Genomic DNA, 16,627 nt, shown 5'->3' with positions numbered 1-16,627 from the left:
TATTTGTATGTTCTGTAAGAATTCCTAGGTGTGTAGTAGAGCTGACAAGGGACAAGGTTGTAGTCACTTCTTGGCCACAGGCAGCTACCCAGAGAGAGCAAGTAGTTGAACCTGTGAGTTCAGGGCCATAGTCGCAGGGGACATCAAGCTCAGTTGGCATAACATATTACACAAAACATTGTTCCATGTCCTACTTTGGCGAGTAGCGACTGGGATCTTAGAAGCTTGCAATTGGCCATCTAGATGCAATGATGGGTCTCTCCTCATCCAGAGCAAAGAAAAATGAAGAAAAACCAAAGATTCTTGGAAACAATTAGTCCAAGCGACTGGTACACCATGCAATCCTCAGCCTATATGACTGTGAGACCAGAAGAACTAGATGGTTCCCTGCTTCACTGTCAATCACTTGGAGGGGGATCTATGTAGGAGATCCTGGATAGAGAGAGAGAACAATGTGGAACAAAACTTAGAATCATTTGGAGGGCGGGGAGGGACCAAATTTGCTAGTCTGATAGAGCCTGTTAGAAGACTTTGGCCCCTAGCTGCCCTTCAGGTGTGGAATTGAACCCACACCTGTGGCTTCCAGCCAAACAAAAGATAGGCATATGAGTGGAACATTTGCCTGCAGTAGATACACTCCTTGGAGAGAATAATCATGGGAGAAACTGGGGCTGTTTATGCACATGGAGACAGCTCAGGGGGCAGGAGTGCATGGAGGGATGGACACGGGAAAGAGGTAACTATCGGGAGGAAGTGGGAGGGGAGCTGTTAAATTGGGGTAAATTGTGATCAGTATCATGAGACAGTGTATGTGAACTGCTGTATGGAAAGTGAATTTGCTCTGTAAACTTTCACCCAAATCACAATTTAAATAAATAAATAGTCAACAGTTTTCACATTCACCAATTAGTTTTGATTAATTGATTTTTAATTTTTACATTTTGAGCAATATGTGGTTATATGAAGTGACATCTCTGATTACTTAAAAAATGAAATTCCGTTCTGTATGTACAGACTTCCTTTTATATTAGCTCTTTTTTTGTTTTCATTTAATAGCAGGTCTCTTTGTCATTTTCTGAGTTTGAAACAGGTTACAAGTGTTTATGTTTTGTCACCAACTGTTGGTTTATTATTGTTTTGTTTTGCTTGCCATCCTAGAACAAGGAAGAAGTGATGGCTGTGAGACTTCGGGAAGCAGATAGCATAGCTGCTGTGGCTGAACTGCAGCAACACATTGCAGAGCTTGAAATCCAGGTAACATATGAAAATATTAAAGTACATGTAAAAATATTATAATAGCTTTTCATTTCCTCTGTACCTGAACAATGACTTATGTCTTCATTCTACTGACTGAATCATTTTCACTTCTTAATCATACGTACTTCTTATTGTACACTATGGTACATGTAGTAAGTTTCTTAGATAGGCAAAGTATTATGTTTAGAATTTTATATTTTTAAAAAAAGTTTTTGATTATATTGTATTCAAGTCACAATACAGTTTTTACTTCAGCATCTAGAATATTCTCTCCACCTGAAATGTACTTTTGTCCTTAAGTTTTATCTAAAATTCAGTTAATTTCCAAGGCTTACATGTTATATTATAGTCTTATCTTTTAATGTGGATCAAAAGTAATCACAGTACATTATGACTTTAATAAGTTTACCCAAAAAAGCATTCTTTTATGTTCTATTGGTATTATTTCTCATAAAGTAGCACATATTCAGAAAAACATCAGGAATGACCAACTGTATAATATGTTTATAATCAGTTATTTAAATCATACGATCATAGCAGTTTTAGTTTTGTATACTTTTCTAATTTCAAGAAAATTACCAAATTTTGCCACTAAATAGCTGGATTTTAAATCACTTTTTGTTGAGTCTGAAATACTTAGTAAAATGAAGACCTTAGCATGCTTCATGTTTTGTTTAAAATAAAATTTAACATGTGCCACATAATTTTTGAAAAGTAGATAAGAAAATACAAGGAATTTTTACTGTCTCCAGCAGTATGTTAACAGCAAATGGCTTTTAAGAAATTGATCACTGGAATCCTATTTGCGGAATCCAGTGGTCTTTTCAGTATTCATCCTGATTGAGATATGGCGTTTGTTGTGGTTGAATTTTCTCCTCCTTTGCCTTTCCTAACTGCACTCACGTTTGATTCTCTTCTTTTTTGTTTTTGTGTTTTCAGTCATTTTTATCGGTTCTGAATGTTTGTATTCCAAGTTTTGGGCTTTTTTAAAAATCTGTACTTAAATGAAGGGTCTCGCTTAGATGACTTCAGAGCCATTTTTACATCGTGACTCTCAGTGTACCTCCAGATAGAGCATATTTCACCTGACCAATACTTTTTACCCTCTTTTTAGAAATTATACAACATAATAAACAGAAGTTCACAAAACAGTGGTTCAGTATAATATATATAGGAACATTATCCATCTTTTTGCTACCCAGAGCAAGATAGCAAGATAGAGAATATTACCAGTGCATCAGATATCTCCCCAGTCACACCCTGCTTCCTAATCCTGACTTTTATAGAAATCACTTCTTTGCTTTTACTCATAGTTGTGCCATCTTTGTATGCATCTGTGATCCATACGGTTTAGCTGTTTATGAATTTTATATAATCATGTTTAATATTTTCTTTTGCCTCTCTTCCTTCTTTCTTCAACATTATGCTTCTTAAGTGTCATCATTTTACTGTTGTATATACTGTATGAGTTTATAACATATTTATTCTATTAGACTATTGTTGTTGTGTGCCATCGAGTCGGACCCAACTCATAGCGACCCCTCCTTGGGTTTCCAAGGCAATATCACTACAGAAGTAGATTGCCCAACCTTCCTTCCGAGGAGTGGCTGGTGGGTTTGAATCGCCAGCCTTCTGGTTAACAGTCAAGTATCTTAGGTACTATGCTACCAGAGCTCCTATTAGACTATCAGACATTGGGAAATTTCTGAGTTGGCTGTTATGAGCAATGCTATGATGATGGACATTCTTATATACTGTACTGATGGCTTTTGTGCAAATGTCTCTAGCATATATGCCAAGGTGTGGAATTGCTGAGTCATAGACCATGCAAATCTTCAACTTCTCTATTTTCCAAAGTACTTGGACCATTTAAACTCCCAACTAATGCATATGAATGTTGTTCCATATCCTCCCCAATGCTTGGTGGTGTCAGATGTTTTAATTTTTGCCAGTCTGGTGGGTAGGTAGTGATATTTCGTCATGGTTTTAATTTGGATTTCCTGTTCCATGAAGTGCCTGTTAAGATCTCCTGTTTATATTTTCTATCAAGTTGTCTTTTTCTTATGGATGTGTTATTCTTCATATATGGATGTTATGTGTTGTCTTGTATCTCTCTGACTTGTCTTGCTCTCTCTCTTTTTTTTTTTTTAAATAAATAGACCAATAATTTTAAAAAGCTGTCTATTCTAGATATCTATCCTAGATAGCTCAACCTGAAAGTTGTACAGACACTTCAGATTCACCATGTGTAAAATCCTATTCCGTCCAAAATATTTTCCACCTTCTTCTTTTTCTTTTTTTTATGATCACAAATCTTGATTATGTCATCATCTTCTCTCCAACTGCTTGTCCTTGTAGGAACTCTACTTTTCTTCTCACTCTCTGGCATAGCAGGATATATAGATAGGGTGTGCAAATTTTCATCTTTACTAGATAGTACCAAATTATTTTCCAAAGTGCTTGTACCAGTTTATAGTGTAACCAACATTCTACCTGGTCACTTAATCATGTAGATTTGTCTTCAGATAATCCTTAATAATTCATATAGGTTAAAATGTCTTGTCCAGTCTTCAGCAGTGAAAAGTCTCGAGTAAATCTAAAACCAAAGGGTAATTTTAATCATTTCAAAAACTACTTTTTAAAATCTTTTAAAGCATTTCTATTCTGCCTCTTGTTCCCATCTGAACTATTACCAGAATAGTGGCAGTAATCTCCCAGCCACTTTCCTTTTCTCCAGTCTCAGTTCTTCCACAGAGCTAAGTTACTGTTCTAAAACATAAAAACTTTTATTGCTTTTTATGTTTTACCTACTAAATTACATAGGAACTTATTAGTATAAAATATTTATCTTATCACTATAACCCAAACCTGCACTTTTAGCCTCATCTCTCAACATTACCTCCCTGCTATACACACACATAAACACATACTCTCTCTGTTCCATACCATCTCAGTTATTCTGTACTGCAGCTTTCATATTCTTTCAAGATTCTGTACTTTTTTACATGTTGCTTTTTCTTCCTAAAAATGCTGTATTTGTCTGTACCCTCCTGGTCCTTTGCCTTTAATGCTTATCTTCTTATACTTCAGAACTTAGAAATGTTCATTGGCTAACTTACTATTAATACATTTAGTGAATATCTGAATGGTTCTTTTTTCATTCATTCATTTATTTATTTATTTATTAAATGAAGATTAAGATCCAAAAATAGATGCTTAAATCTGACACAGAAAAAAAAAAAAGCAAACACTGCTGTTGAGTCGATCCCTCCTCCTTAGGTTTCTGAGGCGGTATCTCTATGGAAGTAGATTGCCCAGTCTTCCTTCCAAGGAGTGGCTGGTGGGTTTGAACCGCTAGCCTTCTGGTTGGCAGTCACATGCCTTAGGCACTATGCCACCAGAGCTCCTCTTTATCAATTATAAGAATAATACATTCTAGATTATCAACCAGAGCTCCTAGATTATTCTTGTAATAGAAATATCTTAGATCATTTTCAAATTCCACTAGGGGGAGAACTCAACCTAGTAAAAGATTCTATATTTAAAATCTCTTCAGGCTAACTCTTCCAATTACTTTTAATCCTAATCTTTATACCTTTACAGGAGCTCTGGTGGCTTAGTGCCTAAGGCATTTTACTGCTAACCAGAAGGCTGGCTGTTCAAACCCACCAGCCACTCCTCGGAAGGAAGATGGGGCAATCTACTTCCGTAGTGATACTGCCTTGGAAACCCAGGGAGGGGTCGCTATGAGTCGGGTCCGACTCCACGGCACATAACAACAACAACAACATAGGACAAAATAATTCTACCAGATTCACTGCCATCAAGTTGGATCCTACTCATAGTGACCTCTCTTTGGGTTTCCAAGGCATGATCACTAGGGAAGTAGATTGCCCAATCTTCCTTTCAAGGAGTGGCTGGTGGGTTTGAACCACCAGCCTTCTGGTTAGCAGTCAAATGCCTTAGGCACTATGCCACCAGAGCTCCTATAGGACAGAGTAGAACTGCTGTAAATCTTCATAGAAATAGACTGGCTTATCTTTCTGCCATGGAGTGGCTGGTGGGTTTGAACCACTGACCTTTCAGTTAGCAGCTGAATGCTTTAACCACTGTGCCACCAGTGCTAGTTCCAAAAACCAAACCAAACTCACTGCCTTGAAGTTGGATCCGACTCATAGCGACCCCTCCTTGGGTTTCCAAGGCAGTATCACTACAAAAATAGATTGCTCAGTCTTCCTTCCGAGGACTGGCTGGTGGGTTTGAACCACCAGCTTTCTGGTTAGCAGTCAAGTGTCTTGGGCACGACGTCACAAGAGCTCCTTAGGAAGGACAAAATGAATTCAGCTTCTGTCTAAATGTAATTTTTATTACCCAGAAGGAGTGCTGAGCCTTGGTCACTTCTTTGAAATGTTGAATGGAATTTCAACCTCTGAAAATTTTTGTACATTTATCTGGTGTTCATGGTTTTAATTGTATATTAAATGATGCAGTTGTTATCTCTGAAAAGAGGGGTTTTTTTGTTTTGTTTTGTTTTTCTTGTTAACCTGCACATATACTTTACAAGGTAATTTTCTAGTTGACTATTTCAGGCTAATGGAATTTTTTAAAGTAGCCTGCAGAAGTATCATGTGCCCTTCCCTCACTAGAATCAAGAATTTCAGTGAATTTAATGATTATTAAGAACAAGAGGATTTTAGAATTATGCATGGCTCTGTGGTCAGAGCTTTTTGTCTTTTTGTTTTCTTCCAAGCACAAGATACTCTATATTGGTTAAGAGTATGGATTTTGGAGTCAAAAAACCACTTACTCTCTGCTTTATCTTTGGTAGACTACTTAATCTGTGTGTTGATTTACTCATTCAAAACTGGAGTCCTAAAAGTACTTGCCTTACAGTTGCTGGAATTAAATGGGAAGGAGCATGTGAAATGTTCTTTTTCTCTGCCTAATGCCAGAAAAACAGATCATAGATAGCCTTACATAAAAAATCATACTCAACATTGTAGAGGCTTCCAAAAATTGTAACAAGACTGGAACATACTAAAAGTTCTATGTATCTCCTTATAGGTACTTTTTACCAACCCCAGATTATGAATTTATCCCTTTCCAAAAAACTATCTGTAGCTTCAAGTTAGGAATTGTTTGGCTTTTTGTTTTTTTCTAAAATATATACTTAAGTACTAACACCCATATTTCATTTTGTCTCACTGTGGTACTCTGTGTGTTCCGTGATGCTGGAAGCTGTGCCACCAGTATTTCAAATATCAACTGGGTCACCCATGGTGGACAGGTTTCAGTAGGGCCACCAGACTAAGACGAGGAAGAGAAGGCTGGCAATCTGCTTCCAAAAAGTAGCCAGTGAAAACCCTATAAATCACACCACAGTGTGGTCCAAGATAGTGCTGGAAGATGAACTCCCTAAATGAGAAGGCACTCAAAATACTCAGTGGCCACAAGAGTGCACTTGAGTGTATCTGCGATCCTGAAGATGTTATAGGATGGTACAGGCTGGGCCATATTTCGTTCTGTTGTACATGGGGGCTCTGTGAGTCAGAGCTAACTCAGAAGCAACTGCCAATGAGAGTACTTGGGTTACCTTAATTTTGTCTACCGTGAATCTCTCTTTTAGCTAAATCTTCACTTTGGTATATTTACCACGTTTGGGAATTTTAATGTTATTAATTATAACATTAATTCTTCAAGGATGTTAATAATAACTAACATTATTGAACATTTAGTACATGCCAGGTAGCATTCTAAGTCATTTATGTGTATATTCCCTCATTTAATCTTGACAATAATCATATAATATAGATATTGTTAATATCCCCATTTTAAAGTTGAAGAAACTGAGACATAGGGAAGATTTTAGAGTGAGAGTTTGTTATGTGTATATGAACGCACTCTGTAATTTAAATTCTTTCCAGGATTAAAAACATGCTTAACAACAATTTGTATTTTCTTTTTTTGTTAGTATTAGAATTACTGTTATAGTCATTTTATGAACTTTCTTAATACATACTGGCTTGTTGCTATAACTCTGTTTATTAGACTGCTAAAGTTAGTCCTAAGAGCCCTGGTGGCACAGTGGTTTAAGCATTCAGCTGCTAACCAAAAGGTCTTCGGTTCCAATGCACTAGCCACTCCACGGAAGAAAGATGAAGAAATATACATATTAAAAAAAAAAAGTCAACCTTGGAAACCCTATGGGACAGTTCTACTCTGTTCTGTAGTGTTTGACTCGATGGCAACTTACTTGGTTTACAGGTTATAGTTAGTACTAGCACTCTATTCATCACTTAAAATCTTTAGCAGGTTACCATAGTTTTCAGGACGAAGTCTAAATTCTGGCTTCTCTCATAGGCCCTTCCTGCTCTGATTCTTACCTACCCTTCTAGCTTCATTTCCTAACTTTCCTCTTTACTTGAGCCACAAAAAAACCTGTTAAGAATCCTGCAACTGTGTCATCTCATCACTCTGGGTTGTTTATTTTTTTTCCTTTTCCCGCCTTTCTTTGATCTCACTTGTCTTTTCAAAGGTGGTCAGCCTAAATTTCATCTCTTGTGATCAGCCTTCCCAGATTATGCCAGCCCAGCTGATTTTGTTGTGTCTCTGATCCTACAAAGCCCTCTGTATGCACCTCTGCCATCATTTCAGCTCACACTGTTCTAATCCTTTCATTTTTTTCAACTTTTCTGTACACTGAGGACAACTGAAGCTCAATGAGAGCAAGGATTTTTTTTTTTTTTTAACTTTATATATCTAGCTTCAGCATACTAGAGAAAGTAAAAACATGCTTGTTAACAGAATTCGTATTTATTTCCTGATGAAATTATTAATGTAATGGGGCATTGGTTTCAATCCAACGAATATTTTTGTAGTGCCTACTATGTGTTATCTAAATGCTTTAGATAGATTAGTGAATAGAATACCCAGAAATCTCTTCCCTCGTTGAGATTCAGACTGTAGGAAGAAATCAGATGAACAAAATAAATGAATCATGTAGTGTGTGATTTAGAAAATGATGAATACTATGGAGAAACATAGTGAGAAAGGGGAGGATGGTGATGTTGAGGGAGGGGAGCTGTAGATATTTTAAATTTTAAGTAATGTGGTCAGGAAAAGCTCAGAAAAAGAGAATATTTAAACAAGGATTTGAAGCCATAAGCCATGCAGATTTAGGGAAAGAATTCCCTGGTAAAGGAGTAGTAAAGACAAGGGGCCTTGCAGCAAAGAGCATGTCTGAGTAGAGTCCCTGGAGTAGAGTGATAGAGGAAAACTAAAGGAGGTTCAAGAGGTAAATAGGGCAGATTACTCTGAGTGAGATGGAAAGTCACTGGAAGGTTTTGAGTAGAGGAGCGGTTAGATGACATTTAACCTACTATTATAAAAAGATTTAATTGAACTTGACTCAGAAAAATGCTTGTAAGAAGTCATAGTCATTTAGATTGGGGGAAAATCATGGTTAAAAATTAAGTTTCCTCCTCCTCTTAGTGGAATTTTCTACCTTTCTTTTATTGATCCAAATGTTATTTATTTTGGGGGGACTTTATTTTTATGTTAATAGTAAGTAGAACTCACTCTACTTCCTGCCAGGAAACAGAACAAAGTTAGTTTTTGCTCAGTTAGTTGAGGAAAATAGGTGGGAATTGAACCCAAGCCTTCTGATACTAAACTCTTAGGATTGAGTTTGAATTTTGATTATTTGAAAGATAAGCACATTGATTTGTCAAACCAGATTAAAAGCTTCTTTAGGCTGAACATATCATATAAAATCAGTATCACTTTGTGATATGTAAAAAAGTTTTAAATTTAAAATTGTGTGGGTCTACCCAAATCCAACCTTTTGTTCTTTTCCTGGTACATAGTAACATTTACCCACTTTGGTTGTTTGCCCAACAGATAACCTCTAGAGATGCCTCAGATGGGCAATACCCCAACCACCCTTGGCTTAAAAACACCTACTCAAAATTCTGTTCTGACACAGAATGAGGCATCTGGGTTTAAATCAGTGTATTCAGATCAGTATGTAGTTTTGACAGAGATGGAGAGGAAATGATAAAATCTTTGCCATTTAACTTTAAAATATTTTTAAATTATGTGACATTAACATGACATTACTAAATAATAGAGTTTATCATAAAACTGTGATCAATTTGTACTTTCCAATTACCAATTTGTTAATAGTTTCACAGCAGATAGAAATTTATATTCCACCTCTTTGTTAGTTAACAAACTTTCTTTAGAAAGATTTTTCCCCATTGAAGGACAATAGTTAATATATTTAAAAACAACAACCCACTGCCATTGAGTTAATTCCAACAGAATAGAACTGCCCCATAGGGTTTCTAAGGCTGTAAATATTTATGCAGCAGATTGCATCATCTTTCTCCTACAGAGTAGTTGGTGGGTTCAAACCACCAACCTTTTGGTTGATAGCTGAATACTTCACTTAACCACTGTACCACTACAGCTCCTTCAGTAGCCATTTTCCTTAAATATTTAAAAAAAAAAAAAAAATTATTTTTTCTTGAGGACATTCTCAAACTTTTAGGCATTTTTAAATTAGAAATAGCCATTCTATAAACCTGTCTAAGGAGCTCTGGTGGTGTAGTGCCTAAGGCATTTGACTGCTAACCAGAAGGTTGGCGGTTCAAACCCACCAGCCACTCTGTAGAAGGAAGACTGGGCAGTCTACTTCCATAAAGATTTACTGCCTCGGAAATGATTCAGTGGCAGTGAGTTTGGTGGGTTTTGGTTTAACATAAACTAATCTAGTTTTAGCACTAATTCTCAGTTAGTTACATTGACTATTTCACTCAGCTTGCCATTCAATTATTATGGATGATGAAATTCTTTTTAAAACTTCTTTTTCTACATTTTTCAGAAGTTTTTCTTTTTTTTTTTTTTTTTAACCAACTTTAGTATGCAGTTAAATTTAAAGGGAATAAGTATCAAGTAGCATAGTGCCTAAGACATTTGACTGCTAACCAGAGGACTGGTGGTTTAACCCACCAGCCACTCCTCAGAAGGAAGGTTGGACAATCTACTTCCATGGTGATAATGCCTTGGAAACCCAAGGAGGGGTCATTATGAGGCAGATCCGACTCGACGGCAGTGATTAAGTATCTAGGGATTTTAAAGATATTGATGGTATGTAGAAATGGAGGACATCATTTGGTTCCCCAGGACCATTAGTAAGGGAAGGTTAGACTCTTACTAAAAATGAGTTTATGTACAGCTAGTGCCCAGGTCTTGGATTCTATTACCATTCTTCAATAAAAGCCAGGGCTGATTCTTGGACTGGGGCAGGATATACACTATGAGCTTAGAACATCTTGTAGTGCCAGGAAGTATTCCAAAAAACAAAAACAAAAACTACATTAATGGAGGTGGGGGGAAATTAAAGGGACGGAGGAGCCAACTGCAAGAGCTCCCAAAGACCGAAGGTGGGCAATTTGAGCAAGCCTCAAGTTGCGGTCTTGAAGGATTCCATGGGCAAACTATTCAAGGATACAGGAAGCATCAAAAGAAGATGGAAGGAATATACAGAGTCACTGTACCTTAAAGAATGGGTTGACCACCATTTCAAGAGGTAGCATATGATCAAGATCTGATGGTATAAGGAAGAAATCCAAGATGTACTGATGGTATTAGCAAAAAACAAGACTCCAGGAATTAAAGGAATACCAGCTGAGATGTTTCAATAAATGGGTGCAATGCTGGAAGTGCTCACTCATCTATGCCAAGAAATTTGGAAGACAGCTACCTCATAATCGACTGTACCCATTCCAAAAAAAGGTGATCCAACAGAATGTGGAAATTATCAAACAATTCCATTAATAACACACACAAGTAAAATTTGTGAAGATAATTCACAAATGGTAGCAGCAGTCCATCAACAGAGAACTGCCAAAAAATGAAGCCATATTCAAAAGAGGATGAGGAACAAGTAATATCATTGCTGATGTCAGATGGATCATGGCTGAAAGCACAGAATACCAGAAAGATGTTTAGTTATGTTGTATTGACTCTACAAAGGCATTTGACTATGTGGATCATAACAATTATGAGTGACATTGGGAATATGCAGAGCTGGTAATGTATAGACCAAGAAGCAGTCATTCAGACAGAGCAAGGGGATACTGCATGGTTTCAAATCAGGAGAGGTATACGTCATGGTTGTACATGACACATATGTACACCATATTTATTCAATCTATACACTGAGGAAATAATCCAAGAAACTGGACTATATAAAGAAGAATGCAGCATCAGGATTAAAGGAAGACTCATTAACAACCTACAACATGCAGATGATACAACCTTGCTTGCCTGCTGAAAGGGAAGAGGACTGAAACACTAATGAAGATCAAAGACTACAGCCTTCAGTATGGATTACATATCAACATAAAAATCACAACTGGAGCAAATAAGCAAATCTTGGTAAATGGAAAAAAGATTGAGAAGATTTAGTTGTCAAGTATTTAGTTTTACTTAGATCTGCAGTCAACACCTATGAAAGCAATGGTCAAGAAATTTAACACATTGCATTGAGGAAGTCTGCTGCAAAAGACCTCTTCAAAGTGTTAAAAAGCAAAGATTGCACTTGGAGGAGTAGGGTGTGCCTGACCCAAGCCATAGTATTTCCATTCACCTCACATGCATGCAAAAACTGGACAGTGAATAAGGAAGACCAAAGAAAAGTTGATGTCTTTTGTTGTAGTGACACAAATTATCACCAAAGCCTTTTACAGCAAAAGAGATTTTTTTTATTGTGACTTAATCAGAAAAATGAAAGTCAATAATGGAAAATTGTCTGCAAGCACTATAGCTATAAACAGGCCAAAACTCAAAGAACTACAATTAACAGGTGCTTTTTAAGCAATTTTGACAAGTTGCTGATTCATTGTAAGTAAGGGTTCTTTACCATCATTGGAACACATACCTGTGAGCAAATTACTTATATGCTGTGAATGGTTACATTTTAAAAAAGAATTAAAATTATGATCGGGTAACTTTTCCTTTTTTTTCTAAATTATGGTCTCTTGGCTTAGGGGTCTTGGACTGTTATATGGTGGTTGCCTGGCAACCTTTAGTTTTGTTTTGAGCTTATTATGTGGGTTATCAATGATATTAGGTAGATCTTTAACTCATTTCCTGTTAATACCGTTTTGATACGCATATCCACCCTCCATTGTCTGCCATCCATTAGACCAGTTAGAGCACTCTGTTCTGTGCTTTGAGCCTTCTGTTTCTTGTTTGAAGGGCCTACAGATCTTGACAGACAAGTTGGCCGTTGCATATGGCCTGCTGTGATTTGATTAACCCTTCATCACTTAGAATTATAGTGTTGGTGAAAACTATTAAATTATACCATGGACTTCCAGAAAAACAAATCTGTCTTGGAAGAAGTACAACCAGAATGCTCCTGAGAAGGGAGGATAGCAAGACTTGGTCTCATATACTTTGGACATTTGTCAGAAGAGACCAGTCTCTGGAGAAGGACATCAAGCTTAGTAAAGTAGACAGTCAATGAAAAGGAGGAAGACCCTCAATGGCATGAATTAACACAGTGGCTACAGCAGTAGGCTCAAACATGGCAATAATTGTGAGGATGGTGCAGAGCTGGGCAGTATTTTGTTCTGTTGCACATAGGGTCACTATGCGTTGGAATTGATTCAATGGCACCTAAGAACAAAAACATAAGAAACATCAAGGCCCCTGGGTGGCACAACCATTTTGTGCTTGGTAACTGAAAGCTTAGCAGTTCAAACTCACTTGGTCCCTCCATAGAATACAAGATGTGGAGGTCTGCTTCTGTAAAGATTCCAACCAAGAAAACCCTATAGAGCAGTCCTATTCTGTGACACATGAGGTAAACGTTGGTTGCAATCAGTTCAATACCACAAGACAACAACAATAAGAAATAACAATAGAAAATATCACTTTATATGTGTGTGTGCATATGTAACGTGTATATATATATGGGGGGGGGGTATATTTCTTTTCCTCTGAAATGGAATTCAGTCATTCTTAGTATTGAGAAATAAGTCTGATTACTTCTCTCCCTTCCATACTTTTCAGAGAACATTATTTTTTTAAGGTATTTTTATGTATGTTTATCTTTCCTAGTTATTCAAACATAAAGGATATTCAAATGTTTGTGTTCATGACTTTAAATTACAGGAAACATTTTTAAAGCTTGACCAATAGTACATGATATGAATATGATTTGGTTTTAGATATTTCAAATGAGTTACTTTGAAGTCACAGGAAGGCTACCACTTGCTGTGTTTACTGTTCTGATTAACTTTTTTAGGGCAAAGTATAAATTGGTAATAACTTTCTAAAGAAGAGCTTAGTGGTTGCTATAAGTTTCAGTAATCAGTGTGATTATTTCCCAAGTATCAGGGATTTACTCAGATCATTGAGTTCTCTTCTATTAAAGTTTCAAATCCAGTTAAACTTTGCTTTAGACATTTTGCTTTAATATATGAATTGAAAAATATCAAAATATAACTTAAAAATTGCACCAATGGTGCAAGTTAATATGGTTGCCTCTGTGACTGTTGAACGTAGTTTCATAATGTAGTCTTGAAAAAAAAGTGTTATTTTACCTTTTAAACAGGCGATTGCTTTTTTGTTTGTTTGTTTGCAAAATGTTTTGACTTTTACAACTGAGAGAGCTTGGATATTTCCTTATGTAGTACAGTCTGTTTGTTAGATTTGCCATCTCTGGGTGTAATATAAAATATTTTTAACATGTAAGCTTTACATTGCATTTGAGCCTAAGCAACTTGCATTGTGTCATGACCCTTCTAATACCACAAACTTTCTGTAATACTGCTCCCAGAGAAAAACCCACATCCTATGTATAACCTTAGATTTATTTTGAAATCTCTATGAAGAGAGCATAGAGAGATTACTAATTGTTTCTGTTATTTCCTTTAAGGGTGTGATGTCTATTTGTAAACCAAATTTTTAATTTTAATTTTCCAGGCTAAAAATGTTAAAGCATACTAAATAGTGATTTCCTGTTCTAGTAGTTATGATGTTAAAATTTAAAAACTCATTGTAAAATTCCAGCTAGAATTGGGTGGTATATTAAACACCTGTAGGACTTTCAAAGAAGAGGAAAGCAATGATACTTCCAGCAATCAGTATCTCTAATCTAATACCACTGGCCAGTATGAGCCTAGTAAGCAATTGCAAATTGAAACGATGATAAGTCCCCATTTTTTGATGATCAGTTGCTTTAAAAAAAATTTTTAAGATCAGTTAAATAGAATGTTGATGCTAAAGCATGGGGAAATTAGCACACTCATATACTGTTAGTAGTAATGTTAATTGGCATGACCTTTTCAGAGAACGGTTTGAGTACACACTCTTTGATCCATTCTTCCACCTTTAGGCATCTCTTCTTCAGAAATGCTTCAACATGTATATAAAGTTTTTGTTTCGTTTTGTGAGATATATCAAACATACAAAAGGAAGTACGTAAAACACACATGTACAGTTTAAAGAATAATAATGAAATAGACAGTCATGTACCCACCCAGGTCAAGAAATAAATCGGGCTTACATCCTAGGTCCAACACTGTTTTTAACATTTAAAAAAAATTGGTAACTATCCCTCAGTAGTAGAATGGTTATAACTGTGGGATACACATAGTCTAAAATAGTTGGCATCTTTCAGAAAGAATAAAGAAATATTTGCAAGATATATTAAGTGATAAAAGCAAGTAACAGAGGAAAAAAAAATTAACAGAAAATCCACTGCCATAAAGTTGGTTCAGATTCATAGCAACCCTGAAGGACAGAGTAGAACTGCCCCATAGAGTATTCAAGGCTGTAAATCTTTACTGAAGCAGACTGCCACATTTTTCTCCCACAGAGAGACTGGTGGGTTCAAACCACTGAGCTTTTGATTAGTATCCAAGGGCTTAACCACTGTGAGAACATAAATGCAGTTGTGTGTGTTAAAAAAATCATATAGAAATGTATTTATTACGTGTATATACACATATGTGCATGTATTTAAATGCATTGAAAATGTCTGCACTGATACCCATTGTGGGAGTTAAGGTTGTGCGTGAACTTGGCTGGGCTGTGATTTTGAGTGGCTTGGCAGCTGGATGTAGTTATTCCTCATGATGAGATTTGGATGTGGTATAATGACTTCCATGGTAGAATCTGCTATAAGCAGTTAATCAGTTGAAGGGGAGTTGCCTTTTGGGGTGTTGCCTGCTTCCAGTATATATGGAAAGGATCCTGCATTTTTTCACAATTCAACATCTCCAGTTTGTGGACTTGAACCAGTGGCCTGCTTTGTTGCCTGCTGATCTTGGGATTGTGGCCTTCACAGCCCGTGAGCCAACAATCTGCCATTTTGTCTGACAGTCTTGGACTGGTGAGCCTCAGCAGCCAGCACCTGCTTGAGTCAGGAGAAGCCTCCAGCTTGCTCCAGTGGGCCTGGAAGGCAGAGCTAAAGTCAGTGGTCAAAGGGCCTCCTCCTTGCCTCTAGAGCTGGCACTCTGAACTTGAACTTCTACCTAGTCTTTCCCTAGAGCTGGCACTATGAATTTAGACTTCTGGTGTCCTGGACTATGAAAAGGAGCTCTGGTGGTGTAGTGCCTAAGACATTTGTCTGCTAACCAGAAGGTTGGTAGTTCAAACCCATCAGCCACTCCACAGAAGGAACTGGGCAATCTACTTCTGTAAAGATTTACCACCAAGCGACCTGAGCGACACTGATGGCACAGACGGCTTCGAGATTGCCGAGTGGTGGTAGGACCTAAGAATTAACCTAAAAATCCCCCTGCTAGCCAGAGACTGCATGGAGGACTGTGCACGGTGGCTGAGGAACAAACAGAGAAGATGAAGAGAAAAGTGGGCTGAGCTGTGGACTTGGCCGATCTAGAGGGCGCCACCATTTTGTAGGTTTAAAAAGCGGCTTGACTATTTGGGATATTTAAAGAGACAGTGCTCTCACAGATTCCTGTGGTGGTAGGACTTAAGAATTAACCTAAAAATCCCCCTGCTAGCCAGGGACTGCACAGAGGACTGTGCACGGTGGCTGGGGAACAAATGGAGAAGATGAAGAAAAGGGTGGGCTGAGCTATGGACTTTTGCCAGTCCGGAGGACACCGCCATTTTGAAGGTTTAAAAAGTGGCTTGACTATTTTGGATATTCAAAGAGACAGCGCTCTTGTAGATTTCTGGGGCTTAAGAACACATTCTGCTTTCCAGCAACCCCAAGGACACTTGGGGCCTGCAAGACTGAAAAGGTACGACATTCTTCTTGTTACTACACCCTACACCCGCTTGGTGAATGGAGGTGTGGACATCCCCACTCCCACCTACCTTCTGG

The 16,627-nt window shown here is 37.3% G+C and overlaps 1 protein-coding gene across 1 annotated transcript in view; it reads left to right on the top strand.

The window, feature by feature from the left end:
• Positions 1 to 16,627, top strand: part of EVI5 (ecotropic viral integration site 5) — a 300,060-nt gene that overhangs the window by 189,258 nt on the left and 94,175 nt on the right. The window contains exon 17 of the mRNA XM_042780297.1: positions 1,159 to 1,254. Within this exon, the coding sequence (XP_042636231.1) occupies positions 1,159 to 1,254 (96 nt within the window). The remainder of the gene's footprint in view (positions 1 to 1,158; positions 1,255 to 16,627) is intronic.

Source organism: Orycteropus afer, unplaced genomic scaffold, assembly GCF_000298275.1.
Source record: "Orycteropus afer afer isolate SDZICR_OR568_19922 unplaced genomic scaffold, OryAfe1.0 scaffold00033, whole genome shotgun sequence".
Taxonomy (NCBI): domain Eukaryota; kingdom Metazoa; phylum Chordata; class Mammalia; order Tubulidentata; family Orycteropodidae; genus Orycteropus; species Orycteropus afer.
Note: the sequence above shows the minus strand (reverse complement) of the source record. Positions and strands in the feature narration are given on the sequence as shown.